The sequence below is a fragment of the Canis lupus genome, chromosome 6 (assembly GCF_011100685.1).
Source record: "Canis lupus familiaris isolate Mischka breed German Shepherd chromosome 6, alternate assembly UU_Cfam_GSD_1.0, whole genome shotgun sequence".
Classification (NCBI taxonomy): Eukaryota; Metazoa; Chordata; class Mammalia; order Carnivora; family Canidae; genus Canis; species Canis lupus.
In genome coordinates, this window is record NC_049227.1 from 52,904,095 (window position 1) to 52,921,521 (window position 17,427).

Genomic DNA, 17,427 nt, shown 5'->3' on the forward strand with positions numbered 1-17,427 from the left:
CTCACTTTGATTTCTTCACGTAGTCCGTTACATTACTGCTAAATACAATATATAGGGACATCACGACTTTGATGTTGTACAGCTTCAACAAATGGAAACTAATATGATAGAACAACTAAGATTTGTGGTTTTATGTGGATATACAAATATATACCCGTCTAGCTCCTTATGTACTATGTATCTCCAGGGGCTGTCTTTTCACCTATAGCCTTATAAAATTATAATTTTTGTGTTTTATTCATGAATTCTAGTAAGCAGTGCCATGTTTATATAGTACCAAAAACTCACAGGGAGATAAGTTATCCTGAATTATTACCTTAACAATATGTATTGTAAAACTATTTCAAAAGTATAATGTACTTTTATATGTCTGTTTATAAGTGCTGGACAGAACTCAACTCAATGAAAAATTAGTGATTCCATGCCTTTAGAAAATCTGATGTTTTTGCTAAGTGGGTGTGGACAGATGAAATTGGAAACTGCATTTCCATACAATAACAGTAGAGATCTGTTTTCCAGTTTTCATCATAAACCTTCAAGTGATCCTCCAATCACTACAATCCTACATTTAAGAAAAATGTGGATTTCTGCCATAATTCATTAGATAACAAATTTGAAATAATTTTGCAATGATGTGCCTCTTCAAATGAAAATCATAAATATGTGCTTATTTAATTATGTGAGACATCAAAATTAAGATTTTGAAACTTATAAAAATAAGATCTTAACCATCTTCTGACTTCTAAAGATCTTAATCTGACTGTTGGCTCTACCACCTGCTAATCTTTTGAGTTGGGACAAAGCATTCAATGTTTAGTTTTGATTTCCTCACTTACTACCTATTTAATGGCACATTCTCTGTCTTGCTGTCAGAATTGGTGTATGGACTAAGGATGATGATGCTGGAGAGGCAGTGCTGTACTAGAAGAGCTTCAGGCCAGGGGGGGAGACAGCACTGCCTCCAGCTAGCTGTGGGACCACAGATAGATCATTTAGCCTTTCGGGACTCCTGATCTGTGGAATAAGGAGGCTGGTCAAAAAAATTTGTAAATTCCCTTTTGTCTTATTTGTTGGAGTGCTTTGAAAACTGTAAATCACTATATAAACATTCCTGACTTTTTCATAACATGCTCTGAAAACTCTAAAGCATCATGTAAAATATTGCAGGTGTTTTACATTGTTTAAACAGTTTAACACTCCAACAAAATAAACAAGTAAGGAGAGATTGTAGGATTTTTTTTCTTTTTCTGGGAAATCTTTAAGAATTGGATGGAAAATCCTCCTTATTTAGTGTTTTATCTATGAACTGTGTTCATTGGAATACTCTTGAACTTCTTCCAGCTACATAAGACTCTCTTATTAGTATATTTTGGAATATAATAAGCATTGCAGAAAAATTTTCACTTTTACGTAAATGCAGGTACTCTCCAAAATTCCCTTTACAAATGAATTTACAGCAACTTTAAGTCTACTTTGGATTCCGTTGTAAACATATTTTATTTGCATATAGCCTGGTGGCACACATTTCTAAGGAATGTAGTTTGTCCACTATGTAATAAGAAATGAAAAGGGATCATTATGATCGTGGGTTCATCTGGTTTGTGTCTGATAGTTTAAGAGCCCCATTTAATACCCTTGTCACATTTTGAAATATCATATGAAAGATTGCTGCTCTGTTACACAAAAACACGTGCTAGCCCACGGTGTTCTGATTCTGTAGAATTCTTTGTGGCCAAATTATTTACCTGGGATTAGTATTTTTAATCCAATTTGGATTCAATTTGCTAGCTTCCCAGTAAATTGTCTTTTATTTTTCAAGGAAGTTGGTTTTCTCTTTACAGGCAAAGTTGGCTTCTTTCCATTTTGACCTCGTAGGCACTTTCAACTTTAAATTATCTGATAATAACCATGAGGTTTAGTACCATTCTGTCCTTCTGAGCTTTGTAATTTCCACAGCACTGCCACCCACACAATGCAATTTAATCCCCACAACAGTAAGATATTATCATACACTTTTTTTCAGATGGGGAGGTGGGAGAGGAAGACTGGAGACTGACTAGCCCCAGTCACAGCTGCTGAATGACAGAGCTGGGTCTCAGACATGGCTTCTGGCAACAAGACCAAAGCTTTTTTTGAGATCACTATTTAGCGCAAATAGAATTTCTGTAACCTTTTTTTTTTTTTTTTTTTTTTACTGCATTAGACCTAAAGAGTATTAGGCTTAAAAAAAATTATATCTTGCCTAATTCATGTTCTAATGATTTATTCATATTATGAAATTTATTTTGGGTGCCAATCTATCTTACTAAGTACTAGCTACTATTTTAAGATTTAAATATGTTGCCTTTTAGTTTCTCATTTTTAAGTAAAGAAAGTTGCTCATACTTACGCAGCTATGATGTAGTTTAAACCTGATTCGGCTTGACTTCCGTGTGCATGCTCTTAGCCTTTAGGCTATACCACTTGATATGGTGTAAAAACTACTAGATTTGACTTTAAGAAATAGTTTTTCAAGTTCAAGTTCTTTCCAATTTTAAAGGAAAAACATTACCCTCTCTCCTGCTCAACTTGTAGGTTTATTCTGAGTTTGGAAAGAATAATGTATGTAAAGGAAATATTTAAGATGTAAATCACCGTAAATAGGTAATTTACTATTAATGGGCTTAATCTCATTTAATGAGAAAGGAATAGCACCCCACAGCCCTCTGTCACTTTGCAAGTATTTGTACACTCACTTTACATAGACAGGCTCTGACTAAATGTTCCTGCACCTACAAAAATTCAGGGCACTGTGTCAGACCTCTAGAGGAGACTATTCATTCAGTGGGAATAGGGACTTTATGACACTCCCCAACTCATGTTGCACAGGGGGCCACCACCTAGTCTACTCAGCCCCTGCACAGGCCTGATCCTGCTGAGAATCCAGGGGTCCCTATTTAAAACGACTTACTATAGGGATATTCACGCATATGGAAATAATTAATAGTGGCAATGATCCTTATAATGGCACCTGATGTCCTGCTGGGAAGAAAGATAAACCAGCCTTCACCATAAAGAATTTACAAATTATACTAAGCAAACATGTTAACACCTATTAAGAGTCCTAATCAGAGCTGTTAAACAAACAAAGATATGTCATATAAAATACACCCATTTAGCAGTAGCAGCTACATGTTTGGAGTTTTAAAAGGAGCCATTTACCTTTGAGATAGAGATAAAGCCTTCAGTGGAGTGTAAAGGTTAGGCAAGAACAAGACACCTTTCTGAGCAAATCCATTCTCTAAGCATCAGATCCCATGGCCAAACCTCTGTTCCCAAAGGTGTGCTTGCATCCTGAGATTTATTTTAGGTCTTATTACGATTTAATCAGAAAATTACTTGTTTCTTCAGATGTGACTTATTGTTAGTAGTGCTTCTTTTAGAAAGGGCCATTGAGAGTGACCTCAGGTGACCTCCAGAGATGGTTCGCTACTTGCTGGACCCAGAAAACCCTGCAAAATCATGCAAGTTGAGAGGTTCAAAGCTTCGTGTTCATTTTAAGAACACGCATGAAATTGCCCAGGCCATCAAGGGTATGTATATCCGAAAAGCCACCAAGTATCTGAAAGATGTCACTTTGCTGAAGCAGTATGTGCCATTCCGTTGCTACCATGGTGGAGTTGGCAGGTGTGCACAGGCCAAACAGTGGGGCTGGACATAGGGTCTGTGGCCCAAGAAGAGTGCTGAATTTTTACTGCCACATGCTTAAAAATGCAGAGAGTAATGCTGAGCTTAAGGGTTTAGATGTAGATTCTCTTGTCATTGAGCCCATCCAGGTGAACAAAGTCCCCAAGATGCGATGTAGAACCTACAGGGCTCATGGCCGGATTAACCCATACATGAGCTCTCCCTGCCATATCGAGATGATTCTTACTGAAAAAGAGCAGATTGTTCCTAAACCAGAAGAGGAGGTTGCACAGAAGAAAAATATATCCCAGAAGAAACTGAAGAAACAAAAACTTATGGCCCAGGAGTAAATTCTGCATAGAAAAAATACAAATAAAAAAATAAAAGAAAGAGAGAGAGAGAGAAAAGAAAGAACGAGCAAAAGAGAAAAGAAAGAAAGGGCCATTGAAAATATTGCTAGAATCTAATAGTAAAAATCAAAAACATTGTTTGTCTGGAAGAAATTCACTTTGCAGACAGCATTTCAGGTGAAAATGAGATTAATCCCTATCAGGGCTTAAGTAAACTCTTGCTATTCTGATGTGGCCCAGAAGTATCAGCACCACTTAGGAGCTTGTCCCAATTGCAGTATCTTGGGTCTCATTCCAAACTGATAGAAACAGAATCTGTATTTCAATAAGCTCCTCAGATAATTTATATGTATATTGAAAGTTTAAAAGAAAACATCAATGTGCAAAGTTCCTACAATCAGACATTCTCTCAGGAAAATTAATAAGTTTTAATCTTACCAGAGTAGAAATTGAATTACTCATTTTAGGAAGGTATATAAATAGTGTGACATTTGCCTTGTGATGAAACATATCTAAAGTGATCACCACAAACACCCGTGTCTGGTGGTGGCTTCCAGTGTTTCCAGCATAGTATACCATGACAGCCATGTTTGGTCACCATGCTGTAGTCTCTTCTCCCTCTTGAGGTGTTATGTTCCCTTACCATGCTCAGAATAGCTCCCAATTATGTGATATCGTACACTATAGGGTAGGAACATAGGAAAATATAGGAAAGAGGTAGTCTTCCCAGTCTTAGGGCCTCCCATGTTCTTCATAGTTAAAATACACCAAGTCTATGTTAATTGACTTTAATTTTAAAAAAATAATAAAATAAATTAAAATACACCAAGTCTGCTCATGATCACTGCAGCACCAAGGGGCTAAATCTACCATATACAAAATGTGCCATGTTTGTGGATTAAGAGAATTAGTAGCTTTTGTCACTCCTCACTGGACAACTCAGGGATAAAGGAGATTAAGCATTACCATTCATATGTTACAAAGTATCTAGATTCCTTTTAGCAAGCAGGTTTTTACAACAATCGTGAACATCCCATAAAGAACATGATATGATGTGACTTTCAAAATCTGATTTCTTATGGTCATATGATGAACTATTTTAAGACAAGAGTAAAATTATACCTATACGTGTATACTATGAAAACAATTTTTTAAAATATTTATTTATTCATGAGAGACACAGAGAGAGAGAGGCAGAGACACAGGCAGAGGGAGAAGCCAGGGTCCATGCAGGGAACCTGACGTGGGACTCGATCCCGGGTCTCCAGGATCAGGCCCTGAGCTGAAGGCAGGCACCAAACCGCTGAGCCACCCAGGGATCCCCCTGAAAAAAATTTTTAAAAATAAATTGAATCTCACAGGGAACAAAGAAGGTAAAGTAAGGCATCAGTTGACTTACTGTTAAAAAAAATCCTGTGGAGGAAATTATTATGTTTTTTTTATCATGTTCTCAAAAAATCAACTTGAAGAAAGTTATAAGAAACCTAATTAATGCTCAAATTGTTCTTCCTAAGAAACAATTTTTTTAATGTAATGTAATGGGCTTCATAGAAAATATACTCTGTATTTAGTGGTTATTCAGTTCTCTTTTCTACAATGTAGTAACATACAGCACTTCAGAATAGGAAAAGAAGGATTTTTGTTTCTGCTGTTTGAGGTATCTTTGGTAATAATTAACCTAGAAGTGTTTATCTAAATCCATTAAATTCAAGCTATAACTCAAATCCCAATACAGACTTTCAAGTTTATTTTTATTGGAAGGATCCTAATTTCTCAGATTCAGCCTTCCTTTATTCTGGAATTGTTTTTATTCTTTACTTTCTGCGATATGGACAGTCAAATGAAAATATCTCATCTGAATTATCCAGGCATTCGACACATTTATTAAGTGCAGAGTAAGTGATAGACACTGTGCTAGTCACTGGGAATAATGACCAAGGTAAATTCTTGGTAAATTCTTCCCTCCTGAAGCTTCAGCCTGTTTGGGGAATGAGCTGTACATTAAATGCAATAGTTATAAGTACAACATGTGGAAAATGAAGGCTTTAACCTCGTCTGGGCTTTTAGAGTCCTCCTCAAAGAAGTGATGGGGCCAGTACTCAACCATGGGTAGAATGGAAAAGTCTTCTAGGCAGCAAGATATTATGAAAAAGTCTTAAGGCAAAGAGAGAATGTGGCAGGTACAAGGAAAAGAGCAAAGAACTGGGTGATCGGAGCATAGTGAACAAAAAGAAGAACAGTAGACAAGGCTGAAGAGGTAGACAGGGATCAACAATGGTTGAGTTAACTGATGAACAGCACTCCAGCCTCAGCATGACCACCTCTAGACATGAGAACTACCTCCAGGCAGTCCATCCCAATGGAGGGAAAACGAGAGAGTTAAAATGCCATTTCTTATACTGTGCTAAATTTGATCCCTTGTAAATCAAATAGACTGGATCTAATCTTTAACAGCTCTACTAAGGTTCGCCTGACATACAGTAAACACATATTTAAAGTGTACAATCTGGCAAGTTTTGAAATATGCATACCCCTGTGAGGCCATCCCCACATCAAGCTCATGAAAATATTCATTGTCCCTGCAAGTTTCCTTGTGCCCCTTCATAGTCCCTCCCTCCTCACCATTCCCATCCCCACGTAATGATTGATATGCCATGCTTGGAACAGTGCCTGGAACATAAATCCGCTTTCTTGAATAAATGGAAAGTGAGTCCATTTGGAGAATTAGCTCATAGATTGATGTTTGGTTGATTGCTCCATCTTTTCTAGGTATGCAGTGCTGTTCAGAATCAGGATTTCACTGTCATCCAAGACTACTGCACTGGCCTCAAAGCCCTGCTATATCTGAAAAGCATTGAAGAACTACGAGACTGGGATGGGCAGAGTCCAGCTACTGTGAGTCACCAGAAAGGGAAACCAGTTCCCCGTATTGCTGAGCTCATGGGAAAGGTATGTGTTCACTTCTGTTGTCCTTAAGAACTCTACTTCAGCAGCTTTCTACTTCTGGTCTTGTTTTTTTTTTTTCCTCCACCATCTCATTAACAGAGGAAACACAGTGCCTTTTGGATGTTATTTCTATAGTAGAATCAACCTGAAGGAGGCTTGATTACAGCTATATGATAGGTCCATGCATTACATTTTTATAAAAGCAATATATAATGCAAGGTCATATAAAAGAAAAAGATTGAAGTTTGTAGTGTAAAGTGCCTCCAAAGTCTTGCTTACCGTGGTGATGACTGGCATTCTTTCCAGTGGGAGGCTGGAGATTTCTTTATTCTTTAACAAGCTCTGGAAATTATAACATTACCTTTCTATTTTCAAGACAATTAAATCACTGGAGCCCTGAATAATATGATGAAGTTTTTAAAATTAAAATCTAATCAGTGTCTTTTGTAACTGCTTCTGCTGTGTGGTTAAACCTGGGCTCAAAAGGTTATGTCCCAACTTTCTCACTAACTGCTATTTTCAGAGAAATATATACTACATTTACATTTTGTATAATACAGTGATTTTAGCAAATCTTTTCTAAAACAACATTCAGCATTTTGCCTTTGTATTTCCTTTGTATTATTCTAAATAGACAACCATTGTCAGAAGACATTTCTTGAGTCCTGAATGAGGGGAGGAAAAAATTATAATTCTTAGTCTTTTCAGCTTGTCACTACATCAATAATTAACTTTAAAAAAAAGAAAGCCAAGTATAAAAAGATTCTTTAAGGAAGCATTTAATAATTCAAATGAATCTTAACTTGAAACAGGTCACATGAAAAAGAATGGAAAACAAAAACCCAGGATACCCTGCTTTGGATGGCAGGGTTAGGGACTCTGAGAGAATAAGAGAAACATCATGTAACTGACTTACATTTGGCTAGTTTTAATGGAAACTATCACTCCCCTCACAGGTAGCCAAAAATAAGGGCTTCTTGAAAAATAATGTGCATGATTGCAAGTTCAGTAATGAAAAACAAAAGGGAGAAAGACAGAAAATCTTACAGTGTGAATTCCTAGAAAATATCGTGATGAATGACTCCAGGAGTGGCAATCAAACAGAAAAAAGAGTGGGTGGCATTAATATTTATAATATTGTAATTAGCAAGACTGTGCCTAAGCAGCATTATTAATGTAACTAATCATATTATCATAAACTGAGTCTGCAGTATAGACAGTGAGTGTTCTTGCCTTTATCAATGACCATCAACATCAGGAAGTTGTTCATAGGAAAAAAAATTTTTTTCTCACAATAACTTTATACTTATTCAACATAAATATCTCAAGTAAATTGGTTCTGACATGATAGTTTATGACCATTGTGTAAAAGCATTGTCTCAAATTCGAGTAGTCACCATGTGAGCTGAAATATAAGTAGCTACAGTGCACTGTGCCATTTTGTCTTTAAAGGACTTCCACATTCATTTCAAAACTTACATATTCAAATAAAAGATGAATAATGATGGAGACACTTGTGTCAATGACATAAGTGGAAACTGATTTTCTGAAAGTTTGAATCTAGATTCTCACTTTTTTTTTGTAAGCCCAGCCTTCATCAAAATCCTAAGTGTAATTTTCAGCATTATCATTTTTTTAAAAAAAAGATTTTTTCACATATATTTTGCCTGTGTGATTATATTAGTGATTCATTTCTCAACAGTAAGTTGAGGAACTAGCAGTTGGTCTGGTAATAGAGCTATGCTCCTAGAGACCTTGGTATGGGCAGACATAACTAAAACAATAGGAGACGATCCCCTTTAGCTTAATGTCCCTAACAGTGACTCAAAGCATGCTAGATCCAAGGTACAGGGGGCGTCCTAACTGTTCCTTCATTGGTGTTGCTGGGGTGTGTGTTTTTGTGTGTATTTTTGAAAACAACTCATATTGTTCTCTTATTAGCTGAAGAATAGGATCCTGCTCTTTACAGTATTTTCATGTTACAGGGAAAACAAGTGGTGATATAGAACCTTTTCAAAGGATCTACTAGAAGTAGCTGGCTTCTTTAGGGAGGGAAGATTTGTTTGGAAAGTACAATTGTTACTCTACTTAATCTTTCACATAGAGGTCAGGCTAGAATAAATTAGAGCAGAAATTTAGAAGAAACCAATTACAATACGGTGTTTGAAGATGGAGAGAAAATGAGACGTTAGCTATGGAAACAAGGGTTTGGCCAAATTAGTCATGTTATCTTTTAATTAATTAGTATATTTAATATACTCTCCCTTTGCATACCTCACTCATTAATTCTTTTAGCTTCCCAAGCAATGTTTCTTCTGGTGGCTTTGGAAAGGCAAAAAGTCAGGCATTTATAGTTTGCTCTGCTCTTATGGTGCAAGCTGTATAAATCTGTACTTGCAAACATGAGAGCAAACCCATATGAAGAGCAGCCTCCAGCTTTGCCACATCACAGAGCAGTGGGTCTCAAACTTCTGGTGCTTAAAAACCATGTGGCATACTGTGAAAAATGTAGATTCTCTGGCCGCACTCCCAGAGATACTGATTCAGTTGGTCAGAGGTGGATCCAGGAATCTGCATTGTCATGTTGTGGTTCTGATGGAGGGATCCAGGGATCCACATTGCCAAAAAGTAATGAAGAGAATAGCAACAGAATATCATTAGAGATAGAGAAGTTAGCTGTGAGTACAACACAAGCTTGTCTTGATGGAGGAAGCTGGCAATAAGTGATTTTGAGCTGGAAGAAAAGTTAAATAATCAGGCGAGGAAATCCATAGAAGCAGCATACTGAGTTCTGAATGGCCAGTGGTTTGAAAGTCCCTGATAAGGAAACAGGCAGGGAATTAGTGCAGCATTTCCTTTCCTTTCACAGAAGGAAAAAAGAACTGTGAGGACAGAGACACTTTGCCATCAAAGATGTAACGGCCCCAATCCATGCAGTCAACAGTGAGGATATCTGTGAGAACAAGGAAGCAGAGACTATTCACAGGATCATCAGAAGGGAAGGGTCTTGACAGCAGAGGGCTCAGTTATCTTATCCTCAGTTATCTCAATGCCTCCTTCCCCCTGTGAAAACCTAGGCAACTCAGTGAAAGTGAAGTGGTTGTTTGGCACATATAGAACAGAGGTTATAGCAGAGGCCAGAGTGAGAACGGTGGGTTTGCCTGATGTTTTGTTACTTAACTAAGTAACAAAGGTGGACAAGTTAATTAATCTCTCCAAATCTCTTTCTAAAACTATCAAGTGAAGATAATCACAATATAAATCCAGAATCCCTCATTAATAATTCTGAAATCCAAAAAGTACAGAAACCCAGTGTTTCATTTGGCAGCAAACGTGACCTGCACTGATGTGAGGCTATTTATAATTTTTATTTATTCTTTGTAGAGTGAACATTTAAATGTTTACTGCAGAGAAACTAATGTCTTTGATTCCAGGTTGCTACCTCACATCTTGCTGGGATTATTAGGTTAAATGTAGCATGTGCACCATTTTACTTTTCTAAAACCCTAAAAGCAGTTCTGAATTCTGAGATATATTTGGCTCCAAGGATTTTGTGGTTAAGGAGTTGTGAGGAATTTTAATTGAGAATATAACTGCAATTATAACTTCATCCACAAATTCTTCTTTACAGTTGGAGGCAAAGAATATATTTTAGTGCTATCAGAAAATAAAATATTAGTATTTGGAATTTTTATTTGTGGCAAATCACAGTATTTTGAGATTATTTGCTTGGAAAATATGAAAGAAATTGGATGCTTCAAGATTAGAACAGAAAATTTTGCAACCAAAAAGCATGGAAGGAAATGACTTCACTTTTTTTATGTGTTTGGGATGAGAACAGGATTCCTAAGCAAGAGCCCTTGAAAGGGAGGCAGCACAGGCCAACACTCCTCTTTGATTGGGGTCTGCATGCATTATCACTTTCTGTTCCCTACATCTGAAATGTCTTTCCCATTCACTGAAGAGAAATTCTCAAGCACCACCTCTTTGAGTTATTCTTTGATCTCTACACCAGAATTTATTTCTCCTTGTCTTCTTCAGCCTTAGTTGAAACAAGTATCACACAGCACTTAGATTTTTAAATGTCTTTTTTCTCTACTAGACAGCAAGCTCACTTCCCAATTCCTTGGACACCCACTGATATGTAGTAAGGGCTCAGTAAATGCTGCTTATGTAAATGAATGATAAGTGAACTCTGTAAGAAAACAGCTAAATGGTAGCATTAGAAATCAGTAGTCATTTGACTTACCAAGCCATTGCTTTTCCCATCACATCAGAAATGAAATGAGTGTTAGAAGAAAAAAAATAACTTTAAACTTAAAGCCTTATTGCATTTATGAGCCTAGTTTGGTAAAATGAGATGGAAAGAAGTCAGAGTGGAGTAAGGTAGGCAGGTGAGCAACCTTTATTCCTTCTTGACTTAGCAAAATGTACCTAGAATATAAACTTCTTGAGGACCTAGACCACACACTGTACGCCAGTGTCTGACACAATGTCTACCATTAGGAGAAATGACATGGTAGCTGAAATGCTGAATAAATATATTGATCAATCACTCATTTATTATAAGATGTATTTTAAATGTCACTTCCTTTATGAGATCATCTATGACCCTCTTCTTCTCTGTCTGAGAAAATTGAGTCCCGCATTTCTCTGTTCTTGTTCATATAACTGGTATTGCAGTCATTATATCATCTTCAAGTTATGTGTCTTCTTGTCTGTCACTGAGGTCATTATGAGCATCTTGAAAACAGAGAGAAAGTCTTATTTATACTTGAATTTTCAAGCACCTAGTACAATGCTACATTTTTATAGAATTAAACTGCACAAACTATCTGCAGTGTCCTGATTTGGAAGGAAAAAAGAAAGTCAATTTATAATTAAAATTCCAGCCAGTCCCTTTCAAGAATAGCAGAGATTTTAGAAAGAAACAGCAAATTACTTTCAGTAGGTATTAAAACATAGTGAAATACACACATCAGTAATATTAACAAGTATATATAATCTGTGCTCATTGAAAAGCTTTCATTAGGATAAAATCAGAAAAACTGTCAATGTGCTTGTATGGCACCTCTTAAAATAAGGCTTCCTTTTGATGATAGAAACAAAAATATGTGCATCCATATGACCAGATACATCATTCTCATGTCATTATAAAGCCACAAATGATACAGTTTTATAAAACTTCGGCTATTGCTGCTGTCTGGCTGTGGTATTTTATATGTAAATGTCTAACCATCTATTTATTTGTCTCTGGCATGTTATCCAATACAGACAACAAACAACTGTCCAAAAGGAACATACGACGTCTAAGCATGACCATTAAAAAGGCCAAATAACAACAGTCTTAGAAGAGGAGAGTAGTACCTCCTGTTTACAACTTTAAATGTTTTATGTCTTCCATGGTATTTATTTTTCCAAGTTGAGATAGAATTTGCATAAAGAAAAATGCACAGGTCTTAAGTGAACCATTTGATGAGTTTTGACAAATGCACACATCCATGAAATCTTCACTTCTGTCACAATATCAAACATTGCCAACATCTCAGAAGACTTCCTTCTGCCCATCCCCAGTCATAATCCCTCCCTCCTCCCACTACCAGAAGTAAACACAATTTCGTTTATATCATCGTAGATTAGTTTGTTCATATTCTGTGGCGTCATATAATTAGAATTCCACGAAATGTATGTTTTTGTGTGTGTGGTTACTTTCCCTCAGCACAATGGTTTTGAGATTCATCCATGCTGCTGGGGGTGTCATGAAACTCAATTTCTTTTTATTGGCAAATAATATACCATTGAATAACTATATTACAATTTGGTTATTCATTCAAAATGATATATGAGCTCTTTTCATTTCCAATATTATAAATATGTCTAAAATAAGTATTCAGGCATAACTGTTTTGGTGAACATCTATTTTCACTTCTCTTGGCTAATATTTAGGAGTGTAGTGTCTGGGTCATAAAGTGATGTATGAGCTTTAGAAGAAACTTCCCAGCAGATTTCCAAGTGGTTGTACCATTTTATACTCCTGCCAACTGTGGATGGATGTTTCAGTTCTTTCATATTCCATCCAATATTTGGTATTCTCCATCTTTTTAGTGTGAGCCATTTTAGCACATGTACATTGGTATCTCATTATGATTTGAATTTCCATATCCCTGAAAACTAATGATAATAAACACTTCCTCATTTTCTTATCAGCCATCCATATACCTTGTCTGCAAAGTACCTATTTAAATCTTTTGCCTGTTTAAAAATTGGGTTTATTAATAATTTACTGAATTTTAGGAGTTCTTTATATATTCTGAGTACAAGTCCTTAGATGCAGAAAAGGCTTTTGATAAAAGTCCTGCATCCACTCATACTAAAAACCCTAAACAACCTAATAATAGAAGGAAACATCCTCGGTCTGATAAAGGGCATTTGCGAAAAATTCTACAACACATATCATATTTAAATGGTGAATAAGGGGCACCTGGGTGGCTCAGTGGTTGAGTGTCTGCCTTTGGCTCAGGTCATGATCCCAGGGTTCTGGGATTGAGTCCTGCATTGGGCTCTCCCCACAGGGAGCCTTCTTCTCCTTCTGCTTATGTCTCTGCCTCTCTCTGTGTGTCTCTCATGAATAAATAAATTAAATATTTAAAATAAATAAATAAATAAATGGCGAATAAATAAACGTATTCTTCCAAGATCCAGGCTATGCATGCATGTCCACCCTCACCACTTCCATCCCCAGTATTGTATTGGAAGTCCTAACTAGGACAGTAAAGACATAAAAAGAAATAAATGGCATCCAGGTTGGAAACCTACTAAAATTGTCACTTGCAGATGGTAATATTGGATACATCAAAAATCAAAAAAAAAAAAAAACCCTATGAAAACACTATTAAAAATTAATAAATGAATTTAGGAAAGTTTTATGATACAGTTTCATGATACATAGTTATGTTTCTAGATGAATACAGAAACAATGAACAAACAGAAAATTAAATTTTAAAATTCCATTTACAATAGCATTTAAAAACCATGAAATACTTAGCAACAAATTAAAATGTATGTTGAAAACTATAAGGGATTGCTGAGAGAAATTAATGAGAAAAAATCAATGGAGAGATTAGTCTGTGGATACAGCACCATCCCAATCAAAATCCCAATATATGTTTTGAGAGGTTGACAAGCTGATTCTAAAATTTACATTGGTATTTAAGGGAGCTAGAATAACCAAAACAGTCTAGAAAAGGAACAAAGAAGATTTGAACTATCTACCTTCAAGTTTTTCTATAAACCTGCAGTAATCAAACAAGCATGTTTTACTGTCAGGATAGATAAATAGATCAATAGAACAGATAGAAAATCCAGGAATAAACCTACATAGATACACTCAACTAACTTTTCACAAAGACACCAAAGCAATTCAATGGAGGAAAAAGGTCCTTTTAATTAAAATTAATGGAACCTCATATTTTCCTCACACAGGACACAAAAGTAATTTTAAATATATCACAGATATAAAAGTATAAAAATTTTAAAGAAAACATAAGTAAATAACTTCGTGGTCTTGGGATACTGAAAAATTTCTTAGATACGATGCCAAAAGCACTAACCAACAAGAAAAAATTGATAACTTTTATTTCATCAAAATTAACTTCTGGTCATCAAAGGACACAGTTAAGTAAATGAAAATTCAGGTCACAGAATGAGAGGAAATATTCATGATATATACATCTCACAAAGAACTTGTGACCAGACTTTAGAAATGTAAACTGGAATAATATGAAATAATTTAATTTCGTCTTAAGCATATGGAAATCTTAAAATGAAAAGTCCATGGTGAGAGACCTACCTGTAGGCTCTTGCAGCTAACCCTCATCTATGATAACTTCTCTTTTCTCTTTTCTCTAATACCACTTGCAGAGCTAGCCTAGAAAAGAGGGTATGCGAGAGATGAAAGCCATTTTCCTTCAAGTTTATCTTCTGGCCCTGTGGTTCTTGTCCATGTTATTTTCTCCTAGTGCAACTCTGTCCCTGTGGTTATTCTCTTTGAGGCTGCCAGTTGGATACTTTATATAGTTAGAAAACTTCCAGATGACAGTCTCCATTTCTCTGTTTCTTGGGTACTGATTGAGAAGCAGTATTACTGAGATCCCTTTCTATGACTGAAGCCAGATTGCATGAGGCTAAATATTTTTATTGATTGAGCTAACTTCAAAGGACATGGCAAAAAAAACAAAAAACAAAAAACCAAACCACCAGTTCCTGGAAGTTCAAATTTTCCAAAATTACCAAATCAGAGTCTACTGCATAGATATTATGGGGACTTATCTACATCTCTAAATATCACCAGATGGTTTGAGTAGTTTCTTAGGTAGAATGCTGAAATGCCAAGTATCCTTTAAGAATAGGGCAGACACCTGTTTATAAATGGTGATTATTCCTACTTAAAAGCAAAAAATGTTGACTAGGGGGATGCCTGGGTGGCTCAGTGGTTTAGCGCCTGCCTTTGGCCCAGGACGTGATCCTGGAGTCCTGGGATGGAGTCCCACATCAGGCTTCCTACATGGAGCCTGCTTCTCCCTCTGCCTGTGTCTCTGCCCCCTCCCCCCACCCCCGTGTCTCTCATGAATAAATAAAGAAAATCTTCAAAAAAATGTTGAATAGGATTTGGTAGCCCCTTCTTCTAGCTCCGAGTGTCTAATCATCTCATTAATGTTTAATGATCCCACAAAGAAGTCAGTGTGCTGTAGTGAAAAGAGCATAGTGTTAGAGTCTGGCAGGTCTAGGTTTGGCTCTAGGCTCAGTGGCTTACTACTGGGTGAGTAAGGCTGGCTACATGAATCACACAGTCCTCTATTCCTGTATTGGCAAATTGAGATAATGATAGCAGTTTCACAGGTACTTTGTGAGGATTAGAAATCATATATGTAAAGTGTATAGCACATAGCAAGCAGACATTCAGCCCATGCCAGTTATTAATTCTAAAATAGATGATGGATGGGTAGATACATAGACACATATATAGATGCATTAATAGAACATAAGTAGACATACAGAAATACTGGGGTAATTTGTATATGTGATACTTATAAATTATTTGTATACTTTTTTTAACCTACTGATAACATGATTTTGCTAGCTTCATTTTGTTTGATTCAAAGGCTTGCATCTTTCTCCTTGGAAGCACTCCCTTTACCCCCCCCCCCCCAAAAAAAAAGAGTTTCTAAATAATTCAGAAGTGTTCACTTTCCAGGTAAAATGGAAATAAATTTGTTAATTTGGGGTTTGGGCAGTAAAATCCATCATTGATCCTAAAATAAGTAGAAGGGAAGAGCCTATTACTATTGTTGCCAAATCAGAGTAACAACACCAGAGTTTAAAATGAACTGTTAGAGATGCCTGGGTCTCAGTGGTTGAACGTCTGCCTTTGGCTCAGTTTGTGATTCTGGGATCCTGGAGTTGAGTCCTACATCGGGCTCCCCACAGGGAGCCTGCTTCTCCCTCTGCCTATGTTTCTGCCTCTATTTCTCTATGTCTCTCATTAATAAATAAATAAAATCTTACAAATAAAATAAAACAAAATAAACCATTAGGGGAGGTGCTGGAAGGAGTCTCTCCTGTTATAGAATGAGGTAGTTTTGCATTGCTTATAACCAAAATAGTTTGTGCCAGTATCAGCCTTCCCAGCTTGGTTTCTCTCCCATCTCAGGGGTAAGTGGGTTTATTTCACAGGGCAACTCCAGTCAGTTGTAGTGGTTGCCAGCAGCAGTATGTAGAAAAAGACTGTGATCCAGAGCCAAGTCCAGCGGAGGTGTGTGATCAAGTGGTAATGCCTGCATCAGCATGGACACAGGACAAGATGTTGCAGAATATGGCTTCCCACTTCCCTGAGTGTGCAGCACTGACAGCTTGCCCGATCTAGGAATTTGGGCAGCATTGAGCTTTGCAATTTTTGTAACCACTGCAGCTTCCTCATTGCAATCTACCACTGTATGCCTGAAATAAAATGTGAACCATACATTTTTACTGTTTTGCCAGCATCCCACCATGCTTTGCCTTCATCCATCATGCTTTTTAAAAGTATGATTTCTTATTTCACCTCGTTCATAAACAGATATCTAATTGCCAAGCATATATGTAATTATTCTTTTGTCACTTTCATGAAAGTAAGTGGTTAAGTGTAATTCCTCATACTCCATCAAACATACTACTTTAATCAAAATACACCTTATCAATATTAATTACACACATAGAACTTGTGTAGAAGTACTTTTCATCTTCAACACAACTTACCTATGTTAATTTTGATGTTACTTTTAAGCTGGGAAAAGAAATTTAGGATTTTCTTGTTCTGGATGGGGATTGAGGATATATATAAAGAAAGCATTACTATAAGCATGGAAGATAAAATTTGAATTCAAATACTACCCTTGTCTCACCTCCTACTCCCCCTCCTAATAACTCT

The 17,427-nt window shown here is 36.5% G+C and overlaps 1 protein-coding gene and 1 pseudogene across 4 annotated transcripts in view; both read left to right on the forward strand.

The window, feature by feature from the left end:
* DPYD (dihydropyrimidine dehydrogenase) overlaps positions 1 to 17,427 on the forward strand; it is a 791,077-nt gene that overhangs the window by 671,241 nt on the left and 102,409 nt on the right. For all 4 annotated transcript variants that reach the window (XM_038541239.1, XM_038541240.1, XM_038541241.1 and 1 more), the window contains one exon: positions 6,786 to 6,965. In XM_038541239.1, coding sequence (XP_038397167.1) covers positions 6,786 to 6,965 — 180 coding nt within the window. The remainder of the gene's footprint in view (positions 1 to 6,785; positions 6,966 to 17,427) is intronic.
* On the forward strand, positions 3,450 to 4,023 carry LOC106558953 (annotated as a pseudogene).